The sequence below is a fragment of the Oreochromis niloticus genome, linkage group LG9 (assembly GCF_001858045.2).
Source record: "Oreochromis niloticus isolate F11D_XX linkage group LG9, O_niloticus_UMD_NMBU, whole genome shotgun sequence".
NCBI lineage: Eukaryota > Metazoa > Chordata > Actinopteri > Cichliformes > Cichlidae > Oreochromis > Oreochromis niloticus.
Genome location: NC_031974.2, coordinates 16,490,713 through 16,512,358, shown reverse-complemented (window position 1 = coordinate 16,512,358; position 21,646 = coordinate 16,490,713). Strand labels below are relative to the sequence as shown.

Sequence of the window (21,646 nt, the reverse complement as noted above, 5' to 3'; positions counted from 1 at the left end):
ACTCGAAATTACACATTCAGCTGTTAATGGCGACTATCCAAAGTATTATATAGTATTTTACCTTTTTCTTTTTTTTTTTTACAGGAAGTCTGTCAGAACATTCTCGTGTAGCATTAATTATGGTTCAGGATATTGGAAGGAAAGCCTTCAAATCCATTGTGAGGGGTCATCATTACATGTGACCTTTCTCTGAAATGAGTTTTGCCTCTGTGCCTTAGCACTTATTCATTTCATTAGAAATATATCGTGGTCTCTCAGACATCATAAGATGATGGCATTCTCCCGCTGGGCGTCTAGACTGACACGAGAGGATATAACCTATCTACTTATTAAATAAAAACAAAATGGAAAAACATGTGAAAACACAGGTGCAAATAAAGAGTCAGACATCTGAAGAGTGCGCAGAAAAAAAAAGTGTAGAATTGAGCCCTTAACAGCGGTGAGAGGTTGTGTAAGGCCACTTCATTAATACACCCCTTTACTGTAAAAAACGCATAAACACACACATCCTCAGCGCAGAGACTCCCTGTCTGCCATATATGATTTACATTTAGTGGTTGAATAATCAGTTGACACGTAGCTCAGGGAATTCTCTGCTTAATGAGCACCTCTTCACATAAGCAGTTTGCCAGAGTTATTTGGAACATGAGACCGCTGTCAAAATGTCAATGAATCTCAATTTAACTACCAACTTAATCACATGGGGATCATCTGATGCAGGCAGGATGAATGTGGAGCTACGTCCTTGGTGCGTTTTCTTATAAACACTGGCACAAGTAGAACAGAAAACTGGGAAAACATGATTAGAACGTTTCACATGTCATTAGGCATTAATTGCGAATGATTGTTTTGAGAAAATTCTAATTAAGCAGGTATACTGGGGATATTAAACTTTAGTTAAGACTATGTAGATATGGAGCCCTGTGCTGCATTTTTCTCAGCTTCTCTTTGGATGGGTGTTAATTATGGCAGCTGTCAGAACTGTTATTTCCTCGCAATTTTTAAAAAATATTATTTTTTCTTGATGAAAGCTTCTGCACACTCGTATCAAGTGATGTGAACTCTTTAATTGCGATTTAAGTTTTTGATCAGATCCTAATTCACTGAGAAATACTTCTTACAGGGAACCCTTAAAAAATTAAATAATGCCTCACAAGCGGTAAGATTTAGTCATCGTTCGCTCAATTTTTCAAAAGACTGGAAGTTACTATTTTCAAGCCTTAGATTTGTATTTTGACCTTACATCTGGCAAGCAATCGCTTCTAAAAAACATTCTCAGCCTCCCTTTTATTCCCCTGCCTCTCCCTACTGGTACCAGTCATGCTGTGTCTATGGCTGTCAGCAAAAGCAACCCCTTTTCATGGTGTCTGGTCGCTGCCAGCTTTGGGTGTGACTCACCTCCTGCGCAGAGGAAGAAGATACGAGGAGGCGGGTGGTGGTGGGGGGATGGATGGTCACACAGCTCTGTGTGCCTTCTAGGAACGATGATGTTAGCGGAGCCAGTACGTGGTACGATCTGTCGGGGTTTATTTTCTACACTTAGAGTAGTAAGAGTCTGAAAATAACGTGGATGCGTTCGCTCTGGATGTTTTCAGCGTAGCATGAATATAGACGGCGGAGTTGGTACAAGCTTGACCACGTCAACCGTGAATTTTTTTCCACTTCGCTTCTTTTTTTCCTTTCAGTTTTTCACACATTTACGGGCTCATAAATTGCTGTGAGGAAACCTCCATTTGCCTGTTGGGTTTTCACAAGCGTGCAGCTCCCACTCGGGAAACAGCTGTTAATAAGAAAGATACTCAGAAAAGAATACACTTGCATACACTGTGTAAGAAAACCAAAGTAATCATTTTCTGCCCCCCTGCCTCCCTTGGTAAGACAACTTCTATGCGATCTATAATGCAGTAGATATTGCTCGGCCTATTGATTGATGTCTCCTTCCTCCACTTTGACATTTGCTTATCCTCGTCCGCATCTACTGCTATTGACGTTCGCTCTATCTGGACATCTTCCTAAGCTGTTTTGTCATTTGTCACCTCTTAAATAAAAACGGAGGTGGGTGGGAGTTGTCAGTGATAAGACTTAATGATACCAACCGCTGTGATGGGTTTATACAAGCTGAAGGAAAGAATATCGCGGGGACGAGTGGTACCGCTTAATTTTCAGCTCTATACCTCTTATGGTTTCACAGAGCAATTTTACCCAGCCTATTTCTATTTCTGTCACTAATAAGCAGACTAAAGACGACCCTCTTTGCAACCTCTAGCACACATTCACTCATAACTGTGGTCAATTTAGTGCAAATTTACTGAAAGCGGGCTTTCGGTTTAACACCTTTTCAACTAATGTATTTGAAGGGCCCACTCCACAGGCTCTCCTGTCAAAAGCTACTATTTTCCCCAACTTACCCCCAACTCTCCACTTCCAGGATGCAAACTGGTGAGATCAACACATCCACATTAGAGCATCACTGATAAAAAAAACCCCCAAAACACCCTCTGAGTGAGTTTTCAGGATTTATACTTTGCCAAATCACGATTTGTAGTAAACGCTGTGCTTCCTTAACGTGAACTTGAAACAGTCTGGCGTTGATTTTCTCCCCATGAGGTGGAAGACAGATCCTTCCTTTCCTCCCTCCCTCTTTCCATCCTCCCCTCCCTCACCCTGGCTCCTGCGGAGAGGCTATTATTGCAGCTAATTATCTACAAATAGGCCCAATATGACAAACACAGCCCTGTACCAGTGCTAGCTAAGTGCAGGAATCAGTCTAAGTGAGAATAAAAGAATAAAAAGGAGGCGAGGAGAGGCGGACAATGAATAGGACAAAAGTCACGGAGAAAAGAAAAAAATAGCAAAAAAAAAAATATGAATCAGACATAATTGAGATGAACATGATGAAGATACAATGTGGAATGAGATGAGAGAAATTGGGGTCCTAAAAAAGATATAAGTGGGAGGCAGACGGGCGAAGAAAGGCAGTGACACCAAAAGAGAGACAGCGCAGGGAGAGACTAACGCAGGAAAATGATCTTGTCTATACAGTGTGTTGTTGCCATTGGCAACTGTCCTGCTATGCACAGACCACATCTAGTTAACTCCCAGCATGCCTTATGATCAGGGCAGCTCAGGGGTCTGAGGCTGTCGGTCTCATTTTCATAAAGAAACTCATTTACCAGGCAAGCATGGAGGGCTATGACGCATCAATAGGTGCTTGATTAGATCCTTACCTTTGATACATATGAATATTTATCACTGTTGAATAAATACACGTTTGCTCTTCTTTCATCTGGATCATCCAGAGAGTCCTCCTGCTCTCCTCTTAATTTCTTCCAATGAATATGTCACAGGAGCTTCAGTGCTCCCTACAAAGGGACAGCACTCAAGATAATCTGGTTATTGTTGCTCAGAGACGTGATCAACACTCACTTTAAGTTTCATAAAATGCACTGGGGCTTTTGTCTTGGTTTTTTTTTTTTTTTTTGCATGGTGACAACAGCTCTTAGAGACCTAAAGGAAATGAGTAAGGGGGCAATAATCACTGGAGCGGGCTCAAAAAGATGTGTTTGGAATTCGTTGCTGCAAAAGATTAGTGTTTGGCTGCACGACTGAAGCTGCAGGTGTGATACGGATGCCAAGACAAGTTGAAATCACAGAGTTATTCCTGTTTGATGAGCCCCAGCACAGAGAAGGCACACAATCACTTAAGCACACCCACTCTCTCGCTCTCTTTTTAAACACACAGAGCTGGATAGCAGATATTTTTAGTGAGTTTTACTTACATCACTAACTCCAGCCTCCACTATCTTCAGGCCCGTCTCCTTCTCCAGCTGCTGCTTCTGTTGGACTGCACGGGGAGACAAAAGCAGAGGAGGTGTTGAATATGAGCAGTGGATGACAAAGTAGCAGATTTTTCAGTTCCTGCAGCAGAACAAGTGGACAGTGAAAGTGAGAATGATGCAATGGATGTATCAGGCTGAGTCAGATGTCAAACTGGTCATAGAAAATGTACAGCCCACACATAGAGCCAGACAATCTTCATCGAGAGGGAAGGAAAACAGTCTCTGGGGTAAGACAGCAGTTGACAGCAGTCTATTGTGGTACTTTGGCAGGAATGAATTGTTAGTAGGCCTTTAACAGGTAACAAAACAAAAGTCATTTCCACACCTGAACTTTGGGATACTTTCCACAGTCTTTGGATTTCACATGTAGCACAAAGTGCATTGCAAACTATTGCACTGATGAAATACTTGATGTGGTTTAACACTGAATACAGTATGCAGGTTGCACAACACCTAGTTTCTAGTGCTAAATGTACTGGAGTATTGGCTGTATTGTTATACAGTTAATTTACATTTATTTATATAGCGCCAAATCACAACAAGTTGCCGCAAGACACTTTTTACACCCTACCACATTGTGGACAAAAACCCCAGCAATCAAGTGACCCTCTGACGATTGAGCACTTTGCAAGAGTGGGAAGGAAAAACTCCCTTTTAACAGGAAGAAACCTCTGGCAGAACTAGGGTCAAGGAGGGGCAGCCATCTGCTGCGACTTCTTGGGGGTGAAGGGAAAGAAAAAAGATAAAACTAGACCATAAGAAGAAAGGACAAAACACAGAGTAAGGGAGAGAGAAGACAGACATTCCTCATATACACCTTTGTGTATGCAGGGCCTGGTCAGTGCTCTGAATATGGCTTAAAGGTTTTACAGTTTTACTTCTGATTCAATCACTGCCGCCATCTTGGATTGCTAACTTGGAGTTGGTGGGCCTGCTCTGTCTTACTGAGTAGGAAATCCGAGTTGAGGGGGCGTTCCAGATTCAAACTCTGACTGGGAACCAGATTCTGACTTATTCTGGAGCGCAACATGAGACTGGACTTGGACACAGTGATTGTATAAGCTAATACTAATAGTTCCAGCATGCTAATAGTGACGTGCAATGATATTTAAGACTAATACAAAATGTGAACAGACATCCTGTTTATAATGATAGCACTCACCATGCAATGCCTCTTTTGATTACTTGGACTGCAGATCTGTTATCTACTGTGAGTCTATGATTTTTGGGGGGATATGGCAGCATGATGTAGCTGAAAGGCTTATGCATATTGCATGCACTGCATAAAATGAAGCTGTGGCATGCATAATGTTCAATATCCTATTTTGGTGTGTATGTTAACCATAGATTGCATATAAAAGGCGGAACTTCTGGTTGTGCAAATCTGCATTGTTTTTAATGGCCACCAGGGGGGCGACTCTTTAGATCGGAAAATCTGTTTGCATAGAAATCTGTGAGAAGATTTTTACTTGACATGTGATCTGTATAAATATTTTGGTCTTAATTGCTGGTTTCAAGTTTTCTTGCATGTTTGCAAGAAAACTGTTGCATGTGCATGTTTCAGGGCTGCACCGTGTGAGAGCGAAAGTGTCATCAGGGTCAAAATACTCAAGACAGGAAAACACAAAGTGACAGGTGACGTCACGGAGGCAGTCTGTTATATACAGTCAGTGATGCTAACATTCGTTAATTGACGCAGCTGTTGCACCATTTTTACACCACTGGGAAAACTCAATGCAACATGATGATGACGCCAGACGTTTTTATGTCTGTTACGTTTTTATTAAGTTTTCAATGCATCCATAGTCACACTAGAGCTGAAGTCAACTCTGTAATTTTCGAGAAACCCCAAATATAAAAGTAAAAATATCAAGGCTATCAGTTTTATAATGGAGAAAAGTGATGGACAGCTAGCAAGGCTAAAACGATTGTACCGCTATCCTCAAGCATATCATGCCAGACCTACTGAAGATTATCAGACAGCACATGAAGTGCTTGTGGATTTGCAGCACACAATAACTTCAGCTCCTGCCTTTGTTCTTCCAGTAATTAATACACCACCCGAGTTTGATCCTCAGATCTACTGATCTAATCAAATATGGCATGCTATTTCCAAAGCTTTGTTCGCCAAGGATATTCTCATGCAAATCAAACTAAAGTGAGGCAATGTTAAATATCCATCGTCCAAGATCACACGTTCTGCCGACTTTTTCCGCCTCCCTGTGCTTAACACCCCTTCCTCACTTTGATAGAAACATTTATATTGGAAAACAAAATCAAAGGGGACCTTAATAGATTATGCCAAATTATAGAGTGAAAGGGAAAATAGAGCATAATATTAATTGAGTTGGTTAGCATGTGAATGTGATGGGTAATGGGAGGGGGAAAGGAAAAAGAGTGCAGTTAAAGGCAGAAAGAGAGCAGGTCCTTTAAATCCCATTTCCCCAGATGAAGGCTATGCAAATGACCCTGAAGAGCTGAACCCCACCTCACACTCCAAATTCGGCAAGGGCCTGTTTAATTAGTATTTTAATCTATCCCAGTGATTCCACTCAGTCCACAATGTATGCAGAATTCTATCTAATTAAGGACGCTACTTTTAGGATAATCATCCATCTCCCTGGCTCTTCCTCTGTCGCCTTTTCGCTGTCTGGTTATTAAGGATCCTGCAAACATTGATCATCCTATCATCTCATCAACATGGCAGCGAAGGGGGCATCTTATATTTTAGTTGTCAGCCGGGGTTTTCTGAAAGATGGCTAAAAAGGAGCATAAAGAAGGCTGAGAGAGAGCCGGAAAGGTCAAATATACATTCAAAGTCTCTGAAGAAGAGTGCCACATAAAAGAAGACAAAAAGGAGGGGAAGAAAATCTCCTGCCATTAGTGAGAGGAGAAAAGTCTTCAGCTGGCATGTCTCCAAGATGGAACTCATTTTCATTTCATGCTGCCACCCCTGTATTTAGTCACAGACATATTGGCTCTCCATAGATAGCGACAGTACCTGCTCAGTCCCGGTGCTGTTTAGAAGGGGGGTAATGAGCGAGGTAATTGGGCCCAGCTGGGTGAGGGCGTAGGTGGCGGAGGGAGGTGAAGCTGCTTAAAGGTCATGCAGCGTTTTGGTCCTAATGAGGACCCCTCTGAGGGTCACAACACATCATGAGTCAAACTACGAAAGATTAGCCAGGAATCAACACGTGTCACAGAGTCTGCAGCTCAGGTTTGACTGACAAGCTGACATTAAGCGTCTTCCAATGAAACCAAAGAAGCTTGAAGGTCAGTATACTTGTGAATCAAAGCTAAAACCTCTCCAATCAACCTGAGGGGAAGGACAGTCCAACAACAGCCACTTTAAATATAAATACAATGTACTTGCCAAGCTCATTAGCTGGCGCCTGGATGGATCTGGGCTGCAGAGAGAATCCAGCCAAAGGGTAGCTTGTTCTCTCACCGACTGCACCGATAACAGCCAACCGGATCTCTTTCTGGTCACCCCTTATATTAACCTCCCACTGGAGCTCACTCTCTTTCTCTTTTTCTCAAAGACACACACACACACTGATTTTGTAGACTTCAAATTAGCCACCAAATAGTCCTGACAGACTGTGGAAAAGAGATGTCAGGTCTCATTTCAGAGAGGCTCCTCCAGCCATTTTAATGGACATTGTCTGAGTCTATTTAGTCAGATCTCTAATACTGAGATCTGATCCCTGCTGTGCATTTGATCTTTTTGGTTTCCAAGTCATATTAGCCAAATCATCTCATGTTTTGTAGTTTCCATATGCATTTGAATGTGCTCCGTTTTCAAGTGGCTTTGAGAGAAATTATGTACAAGGACAATAGTTTTAAGAGAAAATATTAAAAAGACTTGAGTATAAAAGAGAAGGTGACAAATTTATCTGAAATACTGGCTGCAAATTTTTTTTTCTGCCTTTTTCTTAAAACTCTGGTCAACAAAAGGAGTACTGTGGGCTTTTCAGTACTATTCATTAGTATTGCAATATTCAACTGAACAAAAAAATGAAAAATGAATTGCAAATTAGGGTACCAGTACTTCGTATGCACTCAATTACCCTAAAAAAAATCCTATCAAAGAGAACCCAAGTCTTGTCATGCAGTCGCTTGATGGTGGGAATTATGAAAGCAAGACACATCAAGATCAAGGCCCTGACTGACAGCAGAGATTAATGAGAAAGAAAATCAATCACCTTTTTGTGCAGAACAAACCACAACCAACCACCAGCTAAAGAAAAGAGAAAAACAAGCAAACAAGCAAACAAACCTTTGGCTTTTGCTGAAAATGGGGAGGTCAGCAGCCTTCACCCTGAGGGGATCCTGTGCTGGGAGAAGCTAGCTAATGCTAACAAGACTTTGAGCAAGGGAAGGAAACCAACATCTCCCACGAAAAAAAAAAACTTAGTGCAAAAAGAATGCTGTATCTGTGTCAGAGGCATCAAGGCCGTGTGCTAGATTGTGTGAAAATCTAAAAGAAGACAAAGAAAGAAAACAAAACTGTATTACACTATAGTATTCTAGTAAGTCCAGATGCTGCAAATGACCCGTGTTACAACTTCTGTTGTATTTAATTTAAGATCTTCATAGTGTGGGGAGGGTGGATATGTGGTTGGTGCAGCCAGTGCACAGCTTACAGATGATTGGCTTCATCCTGAGGTCTATCCGGTCTTTAAGTGATGACGTGATGAATCCTGCTTTCGGACCCAAACTACTCTGCGCCTAATAAGGCTGTTGTGTTTTTAACGTTTTAATGCTTTGTATCTCGTTCTATTTAATCTCAACAAGCCCCTAAAAGCAGTCTGTGATCACTGTCGGTCTCTCTCAGTTTTTATTGCTGCTATTCGTTTTAAAGCTCAGTTTTTAAAACCTTAGGATGTAACTACAGCCCAGCCCATGCAGCAGTATATTAATGACTAACTTCGTATTGTGGATGGATTATCTCAGTTGTTCTCCCGACTGAAGTTTGGTCCGTTTACAGCATCCCGACATGCGATTGCATTTGTCCCTAACCATCGAGTGGAAAGAAGTTAGCGTTCCTCCTCCAGCTTCACTGTTTATATTATGCCAACATAGCTGTGTGTTGCTAGCGATCACGTAGCACATCATTATATACCAGCTAGTCCAACTTCAGTAACCCTACAAACATCACTGCTGTTTACTTTCCTGTCTTCATTTATGTTGGAAGTGATAGCAGAGCTGTACGTCTTCATTTGTTTCAGAAATCTCTCAGTCAGAACATGGTATATTATATTTAGATGGAAAATAGCTAACTTCCTGCTAACTTCCTGCTAACTTCTAACTCCGTTAACTTTCATAAATTCTGTTTTAATGGATGCCTGAATGTTAAACTTAATTGTTACACCTGATAGAGCAGCAACACTGATCATTTTATTACAGATGAAAGAATTTAGACAGTTTTTAACTCTCAATAATGCTGCAGTGATCGTTTGACTTTGGGACCTGCAGCGGAGTTTGGGCCCAGACACGGCTAATGACGTCAGACCTAAAGACCGGATAAGAAGCTAAACCAAAATGACCGCCACCTGCAGCAAAAGAGGGTTCACTTCCCCATCTCTCAACCAGCCACACTGATGCTGGTTTTTAACCTGCCAGTGAAGGATTAAGTGGACGTGAACTGCCCTTCCTTTATTTTTGGAACAGTTTTCCCTTGTTTATGTTCATTTTCATATTTTGGTTTGTTTCTATTGGTTAAGTTAGCTTAATTCATGTGGCGCTAATTTATACTCGTGCGTTTGTAAGACTGTTGATGAATAAATACAGCTTTTATTGTATGTTAATAAGTTGCTTTTGTGGCTGCTTGGGGCTTGGGTAAATGGATGCTTTTCATGTTTTTGTCACAGCCCCCCTAGACACGATGTAAGAGGCTGTCAAAAGTGCCTTCATCTGACAATACAACCCACAGAAGGACTGACGACATGTCAGATGACACTGTCTTGAAATTTTGTCTTGCCCTTTGATGTCCCTTTTTGTATAAAATGCCTGAAAATCACCGATCTGTGTAGCAGCCTTAGCTATTACTGTGCAACTGTAATGTGGGTACAGGAAAGGAAAGGAAATTTTTAATTTTTGTGAGGGCGTAAAAGAAGAAGGAAGATAAAGGAAGATTTCCCAGTAAGGTAAGAATTTTTCAGTGCCCCACTGCTGAGTGGAAAACTCCACGCGCCATATGGAACATGAAATCCGATCACAGCTGCAGTTAATAACAACTGCAGGTTAGTTTGGCTGTTCTGTAAACTGAGACACCAGTTTTTCTGACATAGTTGCTGTTCAAGGAGTGCTTTAAAAAAATACATGGAGTGGTCCCTATTTTCAACATTGTCCTTGTCCTTGTAAGTATAATAAATAAGAGAGAAGGCTGCAGTTAAAATACACAAAGGTCATAACTGAAGATGTTTCGCTAGACAACTTGACACAACACAATGGATTTCATATAACGTGTCAAATTTGCTGGATTGTTTGGAAAATCCGTTGAAAATTAGAGTTGGTTGTTAAAATTTCAGAGTACTCTAGGATACATGCTTTGATTTAAACCCTCGTGACCACTGCTCTCTGTTAAAAATCACACAGTTCAGCTAAGTAAATAGAAAGAGTGAAGAAATGCTCAAATTAAAGTTGCCAAGTACTTGGTAAAGAAAAGGAAAAGGCCAACTCAATCAAAAAAATTGGTTCATTTCCTCGAAAAACACGCCAAAAGAAAATATATATTAAGAAAAAAAAAGAGGCAAGCAAACATTTACGCTTGATTTTATGTGACCTTTAAATCTTTAAATTGCTCCGTAGCACATGTGCTCGACAAAAATTATCCAGTGGCGAGATTTAATTTGATTAAAACGTTGCTTTTCTACACCATATGCTGAAAACTGGAGCAATTGTGCTTCCTCATCATAGATTCTAATAGCGATTCAGAAATGATTATCATGAAGTCATCAGAGCTTAAAGTCATGAATATACATATATATATTCATTTTCCTGATTTACGACAGGGTTGTTATTGTTAGAAGCAATATAAATTCAGCATCAGGAGACAAATCACCCACTGGAGGCTGTAAGTATTTTGTATTTCAACACAGCACAGCAGCCGGCACTGTCACATGATCGTTATGTTGCCTCTTTGGCCAAATGGGGGTATACAGTTGACAAAATGCATATTTCACTAGTCCCTGATTGATCTGTTAATATTGAATAACATCCACAGCCGTTCCATCTATCTATCCGCCCCTCCTCCCTCCTCTGTTCCTCAGGTCGTCCATATTCACCACCTCCATCACTCCATCCGTCACTCCAACCAAACAAAATGAAAGTGTTTATTGCAGAGGAGGGCTGACGCTCACGCCTCTCCACAGCCGTTAGCCTTATCAGCAGGCAATCGCTCCGATATTAAAGCTGCCATTCCGCCCATCACTTTCCCCCCGCACATATGATGACTGTCTCTACCTATCAGAGGTAGAGACTGGAGAAAGGAGGAGAGGGGTGGGAGGGAGAGGGAGGGGAGATGCACCTGATCCCCCTGACAGATAAGATGCATGGCAACCCATTTTTCAGTCAAAAACCTGGGCGGAGAAACAAAAACAATAATATTCCTTCATAGCTCGAGCCGTGGCGCTGATTTCCGTGCGGCAGCATATTCATTACACGTATCGTATGTAACATGCATGTGACCCCTTTACATCGGTACGCAGATGCTTATCAAAATGTAAATCAGCTCACGGATATTGCAGTTGCGTTTATAAAGCTTATTTGTTCATCCTGTCTCTCGCTCTCTCTATTTTTCTTCTTTTTTTTTTTACCTTCTGTGAAATTTATCAAAGGGAATATCGCGCAGGAGACACAAACATCCTGTAAATAACTGAATAAATACGAGTATTTGAGCGCAGGCACAATTTCTCTTTAGAGAAACCCACAGAGAAACTCCGCTCTGCCTTTCCTCGTTCGCGAGCGCCGATTGTTATTCTCCTCCTCGGCTTATAAAAAATCAAGATGCCAAATCAAAGCAGCTGCACCTCTGAGGAAACCTACAAATGAAAGAGAGGGACAAGGCAGGAGAAGAGAAGAGCGCGTCGATAAAAACAAGACACTTTAATGCCACCGCTGAGTGACATTACGAGCTAACAGATTAACTCACGAGCGTTACATCAAAACTAAAACACAGAAAATCAAAGCAGGTGCGTTGAAGATCGCACGGTGTAAAACTGTAAAACACAGTAATCCCAAAGTAATTAAGTAAACTAAGTACTTAACGTTTCTATTACTCAAAGCTGAATTGACATTACCAACTTCTAACTTTGCTCCACTTAAAAGTACGTCCAGAGTACATTTATTTTGTTGTGTGCATCCACTCTAGTCTGCACTTGTTTATTAACACTGTTGTACTTTTAACGTATTTTAATATAATTAAGTATAATTACTGTACTGCATCTGCCTAAAACTTGGGTCAGCAGCCTTCACTAACAAAAGAGCCATTTCTGACCTAAAGAGTCTGAATGAAACCATCACTTCACATAGAAACAGAGTCTATTATACATAAGTTAGCTGATCAACATTAATAATAGATGCAAAGAATAAAGATTTTATTACATTTTTACCACTCTGCCGTAGGATTTTCACGATTGTTTGGAGCTTTAACTTTGCACTTTCGTTACAATAATATGATGTTTTTGTGGAATTTAGAAAATAGTGAAACATAAATGTCTAAAACATTTTACTTTCCATCGCCTCACAACAACAAGGTCCTGGGCTCGAACCCACTGGCCCACTCGGGCCCAAGTGTGACACTGCACCAAAAAAAATCAGCGAAACAGCGAGGGCGCGAAAGGTGAACTGCGTTATAGCGAGGGACCACTGTACCTTCAAAATTTGTACTGCCAGGAGAATAGAAAAATTGTGCAGTAGAAAATATCTAAGAGCAAGTATAGTCTTACTTTGAAGCAGAGTAGCCATGAAGCTATGAAGGACACTCTGAGTCCTGCCTTTGTCTGGCTGAATCAAATTAAAAGGAGCCCAATAGAAACATAACCAAAACATATAGCAACTGAGTAATGCCAGAGTTGAACTGATGTCTGGTTGTGCTCTCTTTCATCCCCAGATGGATAATTTTTAGCAAATGGAGCATGAATCTAAATGTAGATTTACAGTGAATACGAACCGATATATACCATACACATTGTTAAAGTTGGAAATAAAAAATTAAACATGTAAATATTAAAAAACTAACCATTTTTTCTCTTCAGATTTATATTTATTCTTTTGTTTTATTTGGTTAAAGCCACGGGCAGCTAACTTTGTGATCTCTGCCGTAAAGTGTTGTAATTACTTCTTTTGTATAATTAAAAAATTAAACAATCAACTAAGTCCCGTTGACTAAAACCGTTTGCAATGTGTTAACAAGCAGCTTGTAATCAGAATATTACAACTGACTTTTAAGTTCATCAACTTTTAGGACTGTTTATCAATTCAGCCAACTTTTGGACGTTTACGGTGTACCTTTTTTTCCAGATTTAATCAAAGACTTGATTAATTGTTAAGTTTATTAAAAACATTGAAATCAGACTTTCCAAGAACCAAGATGTCTTCAAACTGCTTGTTTAGTCAGACAATCAGAAAAACATGAAATGATTAATCCCATTATTCTGGCGATCAGCAGGAAAGCAAAAATCTTTGTTGGATGCTTTTGAAATGTGAATATCTGTTGATTTTTTTAATTTCATCATTTTATGAACCAAACACATAAAAGAGATTCGGAATCATCGAAAACATGTGTAAGGAGAATTTTTATTTAATGTCAGACATTTATTTATTTATTAAAAGTATTATTAAATTTTCAAACAGACTCACTCTATCCACTCAGTCTTTAACAGTATGATCCAAATAATGATCATATAGACTACTAACACTAAATAATATAGCAGAAAAATCTTCCTTCCAAGCAAACCCAACATGACGATACCCATGACATCATTAAACTGTAATGTCCAATCAGGAGTGCCAATCATATACCACCATGCCTGTCACATGGTAGGACCATGCTGTTACTAGCAGGGGTCCTGGCTCGCTCGCTGTTTATTCACCCCGATCGATCGCTTCCTGCGGATAAGCCAACAGTGCTCCTAAACAAACCAACTGCTGTTATTCAGCCTAAACCAACACACCGGGAACCTTTGATATCTAGCTGAATTCAGCTCCTGAACTCTGCCGCAAAATATTGCAAATCACGGAAAACCAAAGCCAAAGTCAAACCCTGTTTTCCGGTTAACACATTGCAGGTGATGTTAATAAAGGAGATGTAGTTTGCTGCCTGATTTCAGTCGTGCAATCAGCAGGCGCTTTGTGTCTGCTACGGACCCTGCTGCGGCCTTTGCTATCAAATACTCTACAGGCCCTTTCCTTTTTACAAACTGAGCACATGACACCTTTATAATTGCATCCACTCTTATTAGAGACCCTTTTCAATGATGGTTGAATAATACACCGAGATGAGTGCAGATGTATGAGTGCCCACAGACACGCTTAAACGCAAATACACACTATCTGTTTCTTTGCCGGCTGGTTGATTAATAGATTGTGGCTGCTCTGACACTCTGTGTAGAATAGGCATTTTGCCTTTGATAGGTGCTGACACCAATTCTTCACGGACTGCAGGAGACCAGCGAACAGAAGCAGTACTGGCAAATGACTTGGATGGCAGACACCTCCAGATGTGGGAGAAACCCCACGGATGTCACTCCGCATTCTCCTTGGGTACACGTTTAGATCGTTTACGCCGCCTTTCAGAAATGACAATCTGCAGATGTGTGACATATGCGGCGCAAATCACATCTGACAATCACTCAAAAACAGCCGATAGGTTTGTGGATCACAGTGAGCGATGTGGTAAACAATGCACATCTGAAGCAATCATGGTCATCAGAAGTCCAGCCTGCTTCAGAGCCACGCCGCTGAATCTTTGGGTGACCTTTTCCAAAAGCACAAGCTGGCAACCCTTCTGCATAAAAACCATTTACTGCGATCTTTAGGGAAACCTCAACAACTGAATAGTGTTTACACATTTAGCACCAGACTCCTCCCGATACAGAGCACTGCATATACTCATGCAATATGTGACATACAGCTAAAAGCTGGAGGATTACTAGGAGCTCTTTTCTGGGGTTAAAAATATCCAAATGATTAAATGATGCTTGATGTATTTCCTCGGATGTTTATGTGATACAAGATGAAAACATCTGGAAGGCTGCCACTGTCTGAAGGGAGCCTACTGGGGAAATGCTTATTGGAGGAAAGAATGGTGAAGCTGACACACACACACACGCACACAGACTGACGAACCCGCTCCTTCCCCAGCTTCCCCACTGAGGGAACTCTGACAGAGGCAGCCCTACCTGTCACTGTGGCAGCAATTATCCTGCAGGCTCTCTCCACGGACTGTCTCCTGCAGGTCTCCACATTACTAACCACATCACTGAGCACACACACTTATTGAGTATGCACACTGACGCACAGGAGGGCACACTGCACACCCACGAGTACACATACTGTACATATTCTCACACACACACACACACACGCACATATGGCTGTATGTGCGGTTGTGCTTTTCATCCACAATTCGCTCTGCACAGGCTAATGGCTCGAACGAATCGTAATGATGTGTTAGTGCAGACATCCTGCTCAAGCCAAGAGAAACACACAACATTGTGTGGATGTGAGTGTTCATGCAAGCAGGTGCACATATCTCTTATGGGTTCTGCTAAAGATAAATATATTATCAAAGGTGAGAAGTCTGCAAATACACACATACATGAGAAAAACTAACAAAATAAGTAAATACGCTCAAGCCATCATAAGGTTTAAAAATGAGAGGTGGAATTAATATGAGACCAGGATATAAGCTCTAGTGAGTCAAGAAATAATTCGTGGATATTGGAAGGGGGGTAAACAGACATGCTCAAGAGAGCAGGGTGTCCATTTTGGCTGCAGGGAGGTCTTCTGGAGGAAGCTTGTTTCACGCCGGTTCACTGGAGCTCAAATGCAGAGCTCAGTCTGAGTTTGAGAAACAGGTTGACTGTACAGAGCTGTGAAGGGTGATTTCAGCGAAAGGGAAGGAAAAAAAAGGAACCTAATGTGACCTCATTACTGTAGATTTGTTCCGACTGTCATTAGGAATCACAAACGCCATCACTCAAGTCAGCAATATGAGGGAGAGGATGGTGGAGGGGGTGGAGTGAGCAGGGGTGGGCGGGTGGGTTGATAGTAATCAAGTGGATTCAATCTTAAAACAAGATCTATCATCAAACAATCTATAGATGACAGAGAACATCAACACATGTGGTATGATCGCCCAGGCGAACGCATGTGGCCCAAGGAAGCAGATGTGTGAGCAATAAAAGACAATTAACACCACGACCATGACACATTAAACCGCATTATTACGCTTGAGCCACTAGAAGATGATGCCCAGCTGCTCAGGCGCAAGAAACCTGGGTTTTTTACAAATGAAGGAAATATTATAGCGATGTGCACTTTATTTAATGTTAAACTGTCCTCATAAAAAGGACAGTACCTCAATTATCCACTGGCAACAAAAAACAACGTTATTATAGAGGAGCAAAGTCCACTAGATGAGGGGTCAAGGTGTGTTATAGATTTGTTTGTGCTAATCTGTAGATACACAACTGTTTCCTACACATAACCAAGTGGCTATTGTAACTTGATTAACTGTAACTGAAACCATGAGCTCCAAGCAGCTTCCTTTTTATGCTTTAAGATAAATAAATACGTACTCAGGTGTTGTTACTCACTGTGGTGAAAGTGCGGTGGTTCTTGCTCCTTCGGAGTGACACTGAAGCGTACAGGGTTAATGCATAAAGAGCTGTAACCTACCAATTTCATCCTCCTCTGTCTGTGTCCCACTCATAAAGGTTTTCATTTCAAAATGTATGTTTAAAAGAAAAAGGAAAAGGAAAAAAAGAAACTAGTAATATTAAACTATTGTCAGACCTTATTAACTGCATCCAGAGGGAGATGGTGGTTTATAAAAGATTAGATTATAGCCAATCTACACCACATGCATTTCAGAGGTTTTTTTTTAACCAAACCCAACTCTTTTCCTAAAGCTAACCGAGCAGCTTGTGTCAAAGAAAAGGCAAAAAGCATGAGAAGAGGAAACTAATCAGACGTCATTGCTCTTTAAAACTGGGCCATTAACTCTCAGAGTCCAATGCTGCCCCGGCAACTCCATGAGAACATAGAAAAACAAAAGAGAAGCTACAGGACCACTTAAAATGAGCAACTTTGGATTTTTTAGCTGTGTCCAAAATTACTCTCTTTAATTAATTTACTTCTTTTTACACCTAAAGTCACGCTAGGAAAACTGCTGGATGGCCAAAATGATTACAACAGTGTTCAATCAACTCGTGATCTCTGATCCCTTTGAAATTGATGCTTCAAAGACGAGGACTAGGTGCCATCTTCAAACCAACTTTGGTCCATCAAGACAGTTAAATAAACTCTGCTATCGGTTTTTGATTTAATAGAGTGAAGTTTGCAATAACATGCAATCTGTTTGTGATAATACTGCAGTTAATTGTAATAAATGCCAAATATGTTGCCGTCCACACATCAGGCTCAACCGTCTCTCAGCCACACACTTAAATTACAAACTATAAATTTATAAACAACAGAGATAGCTAGACTAGTTGTAATCATTACAGCTATGACTGATTACAACATATTGGCAGTCTGTCTGCGCTTATTCATTAAATTAGATGGCAGTTAATTGCAGACCTCCGTCAGCCTGTCTGAGAGTGATTGCCTGCAGTCTAAGTCAGACCAATAGAGGTTGTGTCTCATCAGGCAAACTGTGCAATCGCCTTGTAACGAAAAGTGGTCGCTCATAGATTGAGCGTGCAGCACTCTCAACGTCTGGGCAACCAATTGGCAACTACTTGCAACTAATCAGATAGCAATAAAATGAAATGAAATAAAATCATTTAAAAATTCAGTGCAATCAGTCATCAACTACCAGCTTTTCCTGGTTGCATGGAGGTTGCTATCTTATTTTTATTCTAGTGTAATCGAGGTCTACCACACCCCTATTTTGAGGTGAGCATTAAAGTGAGATTTTAGACTGTTTCATGCCGTTATCATCACTTAGTTACTTCCTATCTGTGCTATAAAGCAGATACTGATCAGATTTTTAACAACCAGCGCTTTCTTGTTTTCTAGTAAAGCTACAGAGAGAAAAATAAAGGCCCACACTGAACTGTTGTGCTTTTTCACTCCACTCCTAAAATGCCACTAAGAAGTTAGCACGACTTTGCACTAGGGTCACCTTAAAATGACACACTGGTCTCTAACGACTGGTTAGGGAAAACTGAACCCCCTCCCACGTGGAGGTTGGTCAGAGTACAGAGCAGAGCAACTGTCAGGCTGAAGATGGAACAAGTGTAATGACTTCACAATTATGTCTGATATCAGGCTACAGGCTGAAAATTTTAGACTCAGTTCAGACACACACACACTAGACACTTTATTAGGTACACCACGCTCAGACATGGTCCATATTGACACGACAGGATCGGCAACAGCTGCTATAGATTTGTCAGCAACACATTCATGTGTATCTCTCGTTCCCCCACGTCCCAAAGATGCCGTTTGAGTACACTGAACGTGTTGTCATGTTCAAGAAACCAGTTTGAGATGATCTGAGGTTTGTGACATTATCCTGTTAGTGAAGCTACGCTGTGGTCATCAAAGGATGGACGTGGTCAGAAGCAATAATCAGGTAGGCTGTGGCATTTATGATCCTTAATTAGTACCAATTAATACTTGGCACTGCTGAAGTGTGTCAGTTATTACACCCCCAGCACCACCTTAACTGCTGATACATTGCAGGATGGATCCATGTTTTCATGTTGTTTATGTCAAATCTTCTATTTGTAGCTTCAGTTTCCTGTTCTTAGCTGACAGGAAGGGCACAAGGTACGGTCTTCTGCTGCTGGAGCTCGTCTGCTTCAAGGATCAGCATGTTTTGTGTGATGCTCTTCTGCATACCTTGGTTGTTAACAGTGGCTATTTGAATTACTGCGGCCTTCCAATGAGCTTGTAGCAGTCTGGCCATTTTCCTCAGACCTCTGGCATCAACAAGGCATTTTTACCCTGAAAACAGCTGCTCACTGGATAGTTTCTCTTTTTCAGACCATTTTCTAGAAACCATCCTACATTCAAAGTCACTTAAATCACCTTTCGTCTTCATGATGCTCGGGTTGAACTTCAGAATATGAAGTGGGCACAAAGAGCTCATTACAAATGTATTATCATGCTTGTCAATCCTGTGTATATGTATATGCTGAAATCCCATCACTGATGTGTTGATTGATTGCTGATTATGGTTGCAGCTAATGAGTATCTCTATCATTAATTACTCTGATGGTTACATTGTTAGAGAATCACTTAATCATTTCATTTATAAGATGCCAAAAATAAGAGGTAAATGTCCATCTCAGATTTCAGGGTGAACTTTTAAAAAAAGATGAGCTCTATCGTTTCTTAAATTAAAAACAAAATAAAAACTGAAAACGAGTCAGTCCAAACAAGGCACAGAAAAGCAGGGAAATCTCACAATTTATGTGAAAGTAAGAAAAAGACAAAACCAAAAAACAGCGGCGAAGGAACAAAAGTTATTTTTTCTGCCTAAAGGTTTTCTTGTAAGGCCGGCGCTCTCACTGAATACATGTGCCAGTATGAGACTGTTAAAAGTTGCCACTATCTTCCAAAAAGGATGCTAAATCAGGAAGAAATATATGTTGAGCTGCTAATGTTGGTCTTACAGTAAGTCCAGATTCATCAAACGAAGAATATAAGAATACAGAGCTTCTGTTTACTCTAGCTCCCCCCATTTCCATCTAATGCACTGTCTGAGCACCTAGATTAGATTTGCGAGGCTTCTTTTATTATTTGAGAGAGTCGAGATGCTTTCAGCTCGAGGAGGTTAATGTCAAAGCGAAAACATTTGCTGCCAGCGGCCTTTAAGTAAATCCCTCCAACCACCTGTACAGATGTTAGCGGACATCTCTCCTCAGAGAGTGGATAAAGCGGCCGAGCGCCGCGTACGTCCACCCGCCCGCCTCTCTTCGTCTACGTGAAGCACCCTGGCTGCTCGTCAGATCGCCCCGTTAATCTCGCCGCGCTGCCTTCCCGTGTACAGCTGGGAGTGGTGGGTGCAAAATGAAAGTGTAACACAACAGCCTCATGCCAGGTGTCAAAATGAGAAATATGACATTTCCCTTTTGAGATTTTATTAGTTGTGATATCATTTTGCATTCAGCCTGCTTGACATGTCACCGAGCTCTCTCTCTCTCTTTTTTTAAAAAATTTTTTATTACTATTTTGCTTCGGGACAAAATGTGATAATCATTATTATATGTCTAAAGCAGAGCAGCTGTGACTGCAAAGAGGAAAAAAAAACGCAAAATGCATTCAGGAAGAGGCGCAATTGGAAAATCAAAATACACAGTTTGACTAGTGTGTTTGCTATCGCATAATTCTCCCCACTCTGAATCAATCATCTTACTGCAGAGTTTCTCAAACAATTGCTTTTAAAAGTGAGGCAGCACAGCATGATGATTAAATCTATACACCACAGCAGCGCCGGCACGCAGTTGTTTTTTTTGGTTTTTTTTCAGGATTAATTTCATAAATAACTGCACAAATCTCTCTATATGTTTCAAACTCTCCTGTGACTGAACTTTCAAGTAGTTGGAGAGGGAAAGACAAGGCTGTGTAAGCACACCTCCCTGCCTTTTTAAGGACACCTGTTGGGCTGCATGGCTCATCTCCTCCTCATTTAGCCGTCTGTCTGGGCTCCGTGGGGCTGATTACCAGGAAGAGCTGATTCCAGTTGCAGTGCTTATCAGTCTAATTAGAGCCCCTGGCAGGTGACTTGAAGGAAGTTGTATGTCTCACGGATGTTCAGGCGGAGCAATTTGTACAGGGATGGGGGCTGGCACATGACAAAAATGCAATATCAAAATCATAAAACGGAAGGGTATGAAATTGTGTTTTGAGAATTGCGGTGACAGATCAGTCTTGGTAAAGGTGTTTCAGTGCGGGGGATATATTTTCAGGGCCTTTTCTGGGGAGCAGAGGGGCGCCTGGAGGAAGTTAAATAGAGTCTTTTGCATCACTTTCATCATGCAAAATTTCAAGCGGTGACAACAAGTCAAGAGAAAGAGGTGACATCTTGAGTAACATCTTCTGGTGAAAGTATCAACTGTCAAAAAAAGAAACAACACAGAGAGACAAACTCAGACAGGCTGTGTTTCTACAGAAGAGAAGATGGGAGATGGAAAAAAAAGATTTAGAAAAGAATATAAAACACCAGAGAAAGAAAGACACACGAAAAAGGGCAAACAGAGTGAGAGACAGGGGCGGAAAGACAGTGAGAAAAGTTGAGGACAGTGTACAGGAGGAGAACAGTTATCCAGGTAGTGTATCAGTCACCGGTAAAAGGTCAGTAGTCTGCTGTTCGCACATCCAGGTGCTAATGCAACACCTCTCACACCTTCCTCAGCTGCTGGTGTCTGTCTGCCTGCAGGTTGGTGGGCAGAAAGACTGTTTGTGCTAGAATAATATGCTGTAATCCCCCATCTCAGATGTGGCCTTAACACAGGTAATTGGACTTGGAGTGTGAGGAAGCCTGTGGCTAGACACACGCACACACCGCTGTGAAACAGGAGGATTGTAGTCTGATTTGAAATATGAACAGAATTGCTCATTTTCTC

The 21,646-nt window shown here is 41.1% G+C and overlaps 1 protein-coding gene across 2 annotated transcripts in view; it reads right to left on the bottom strand.

Moving 5' to 3' along the window:
• Nucleotides 1–21,646, bottom strand: part of ptprn2 (protein tyrosine phosphatase receptor type N2) — a 145,294-nt gene that overhangs the window by 53,123 nt on the left and 70,525 nt on the right. For both annotated transcript variants that reach the window (XM_005448928.4, XM_013277574.3), the window contains exon 11: nucleotides 3,780–3,844. In XM_005448928.4, coding sequence (XP_005448985.1) covers nucleotides 3,780–3,844 — 65 coding nt within the window. The remainder of the gene's footprint in view (nucleotides 1–3,779; nucleotides 3,845–21,646) is intronic.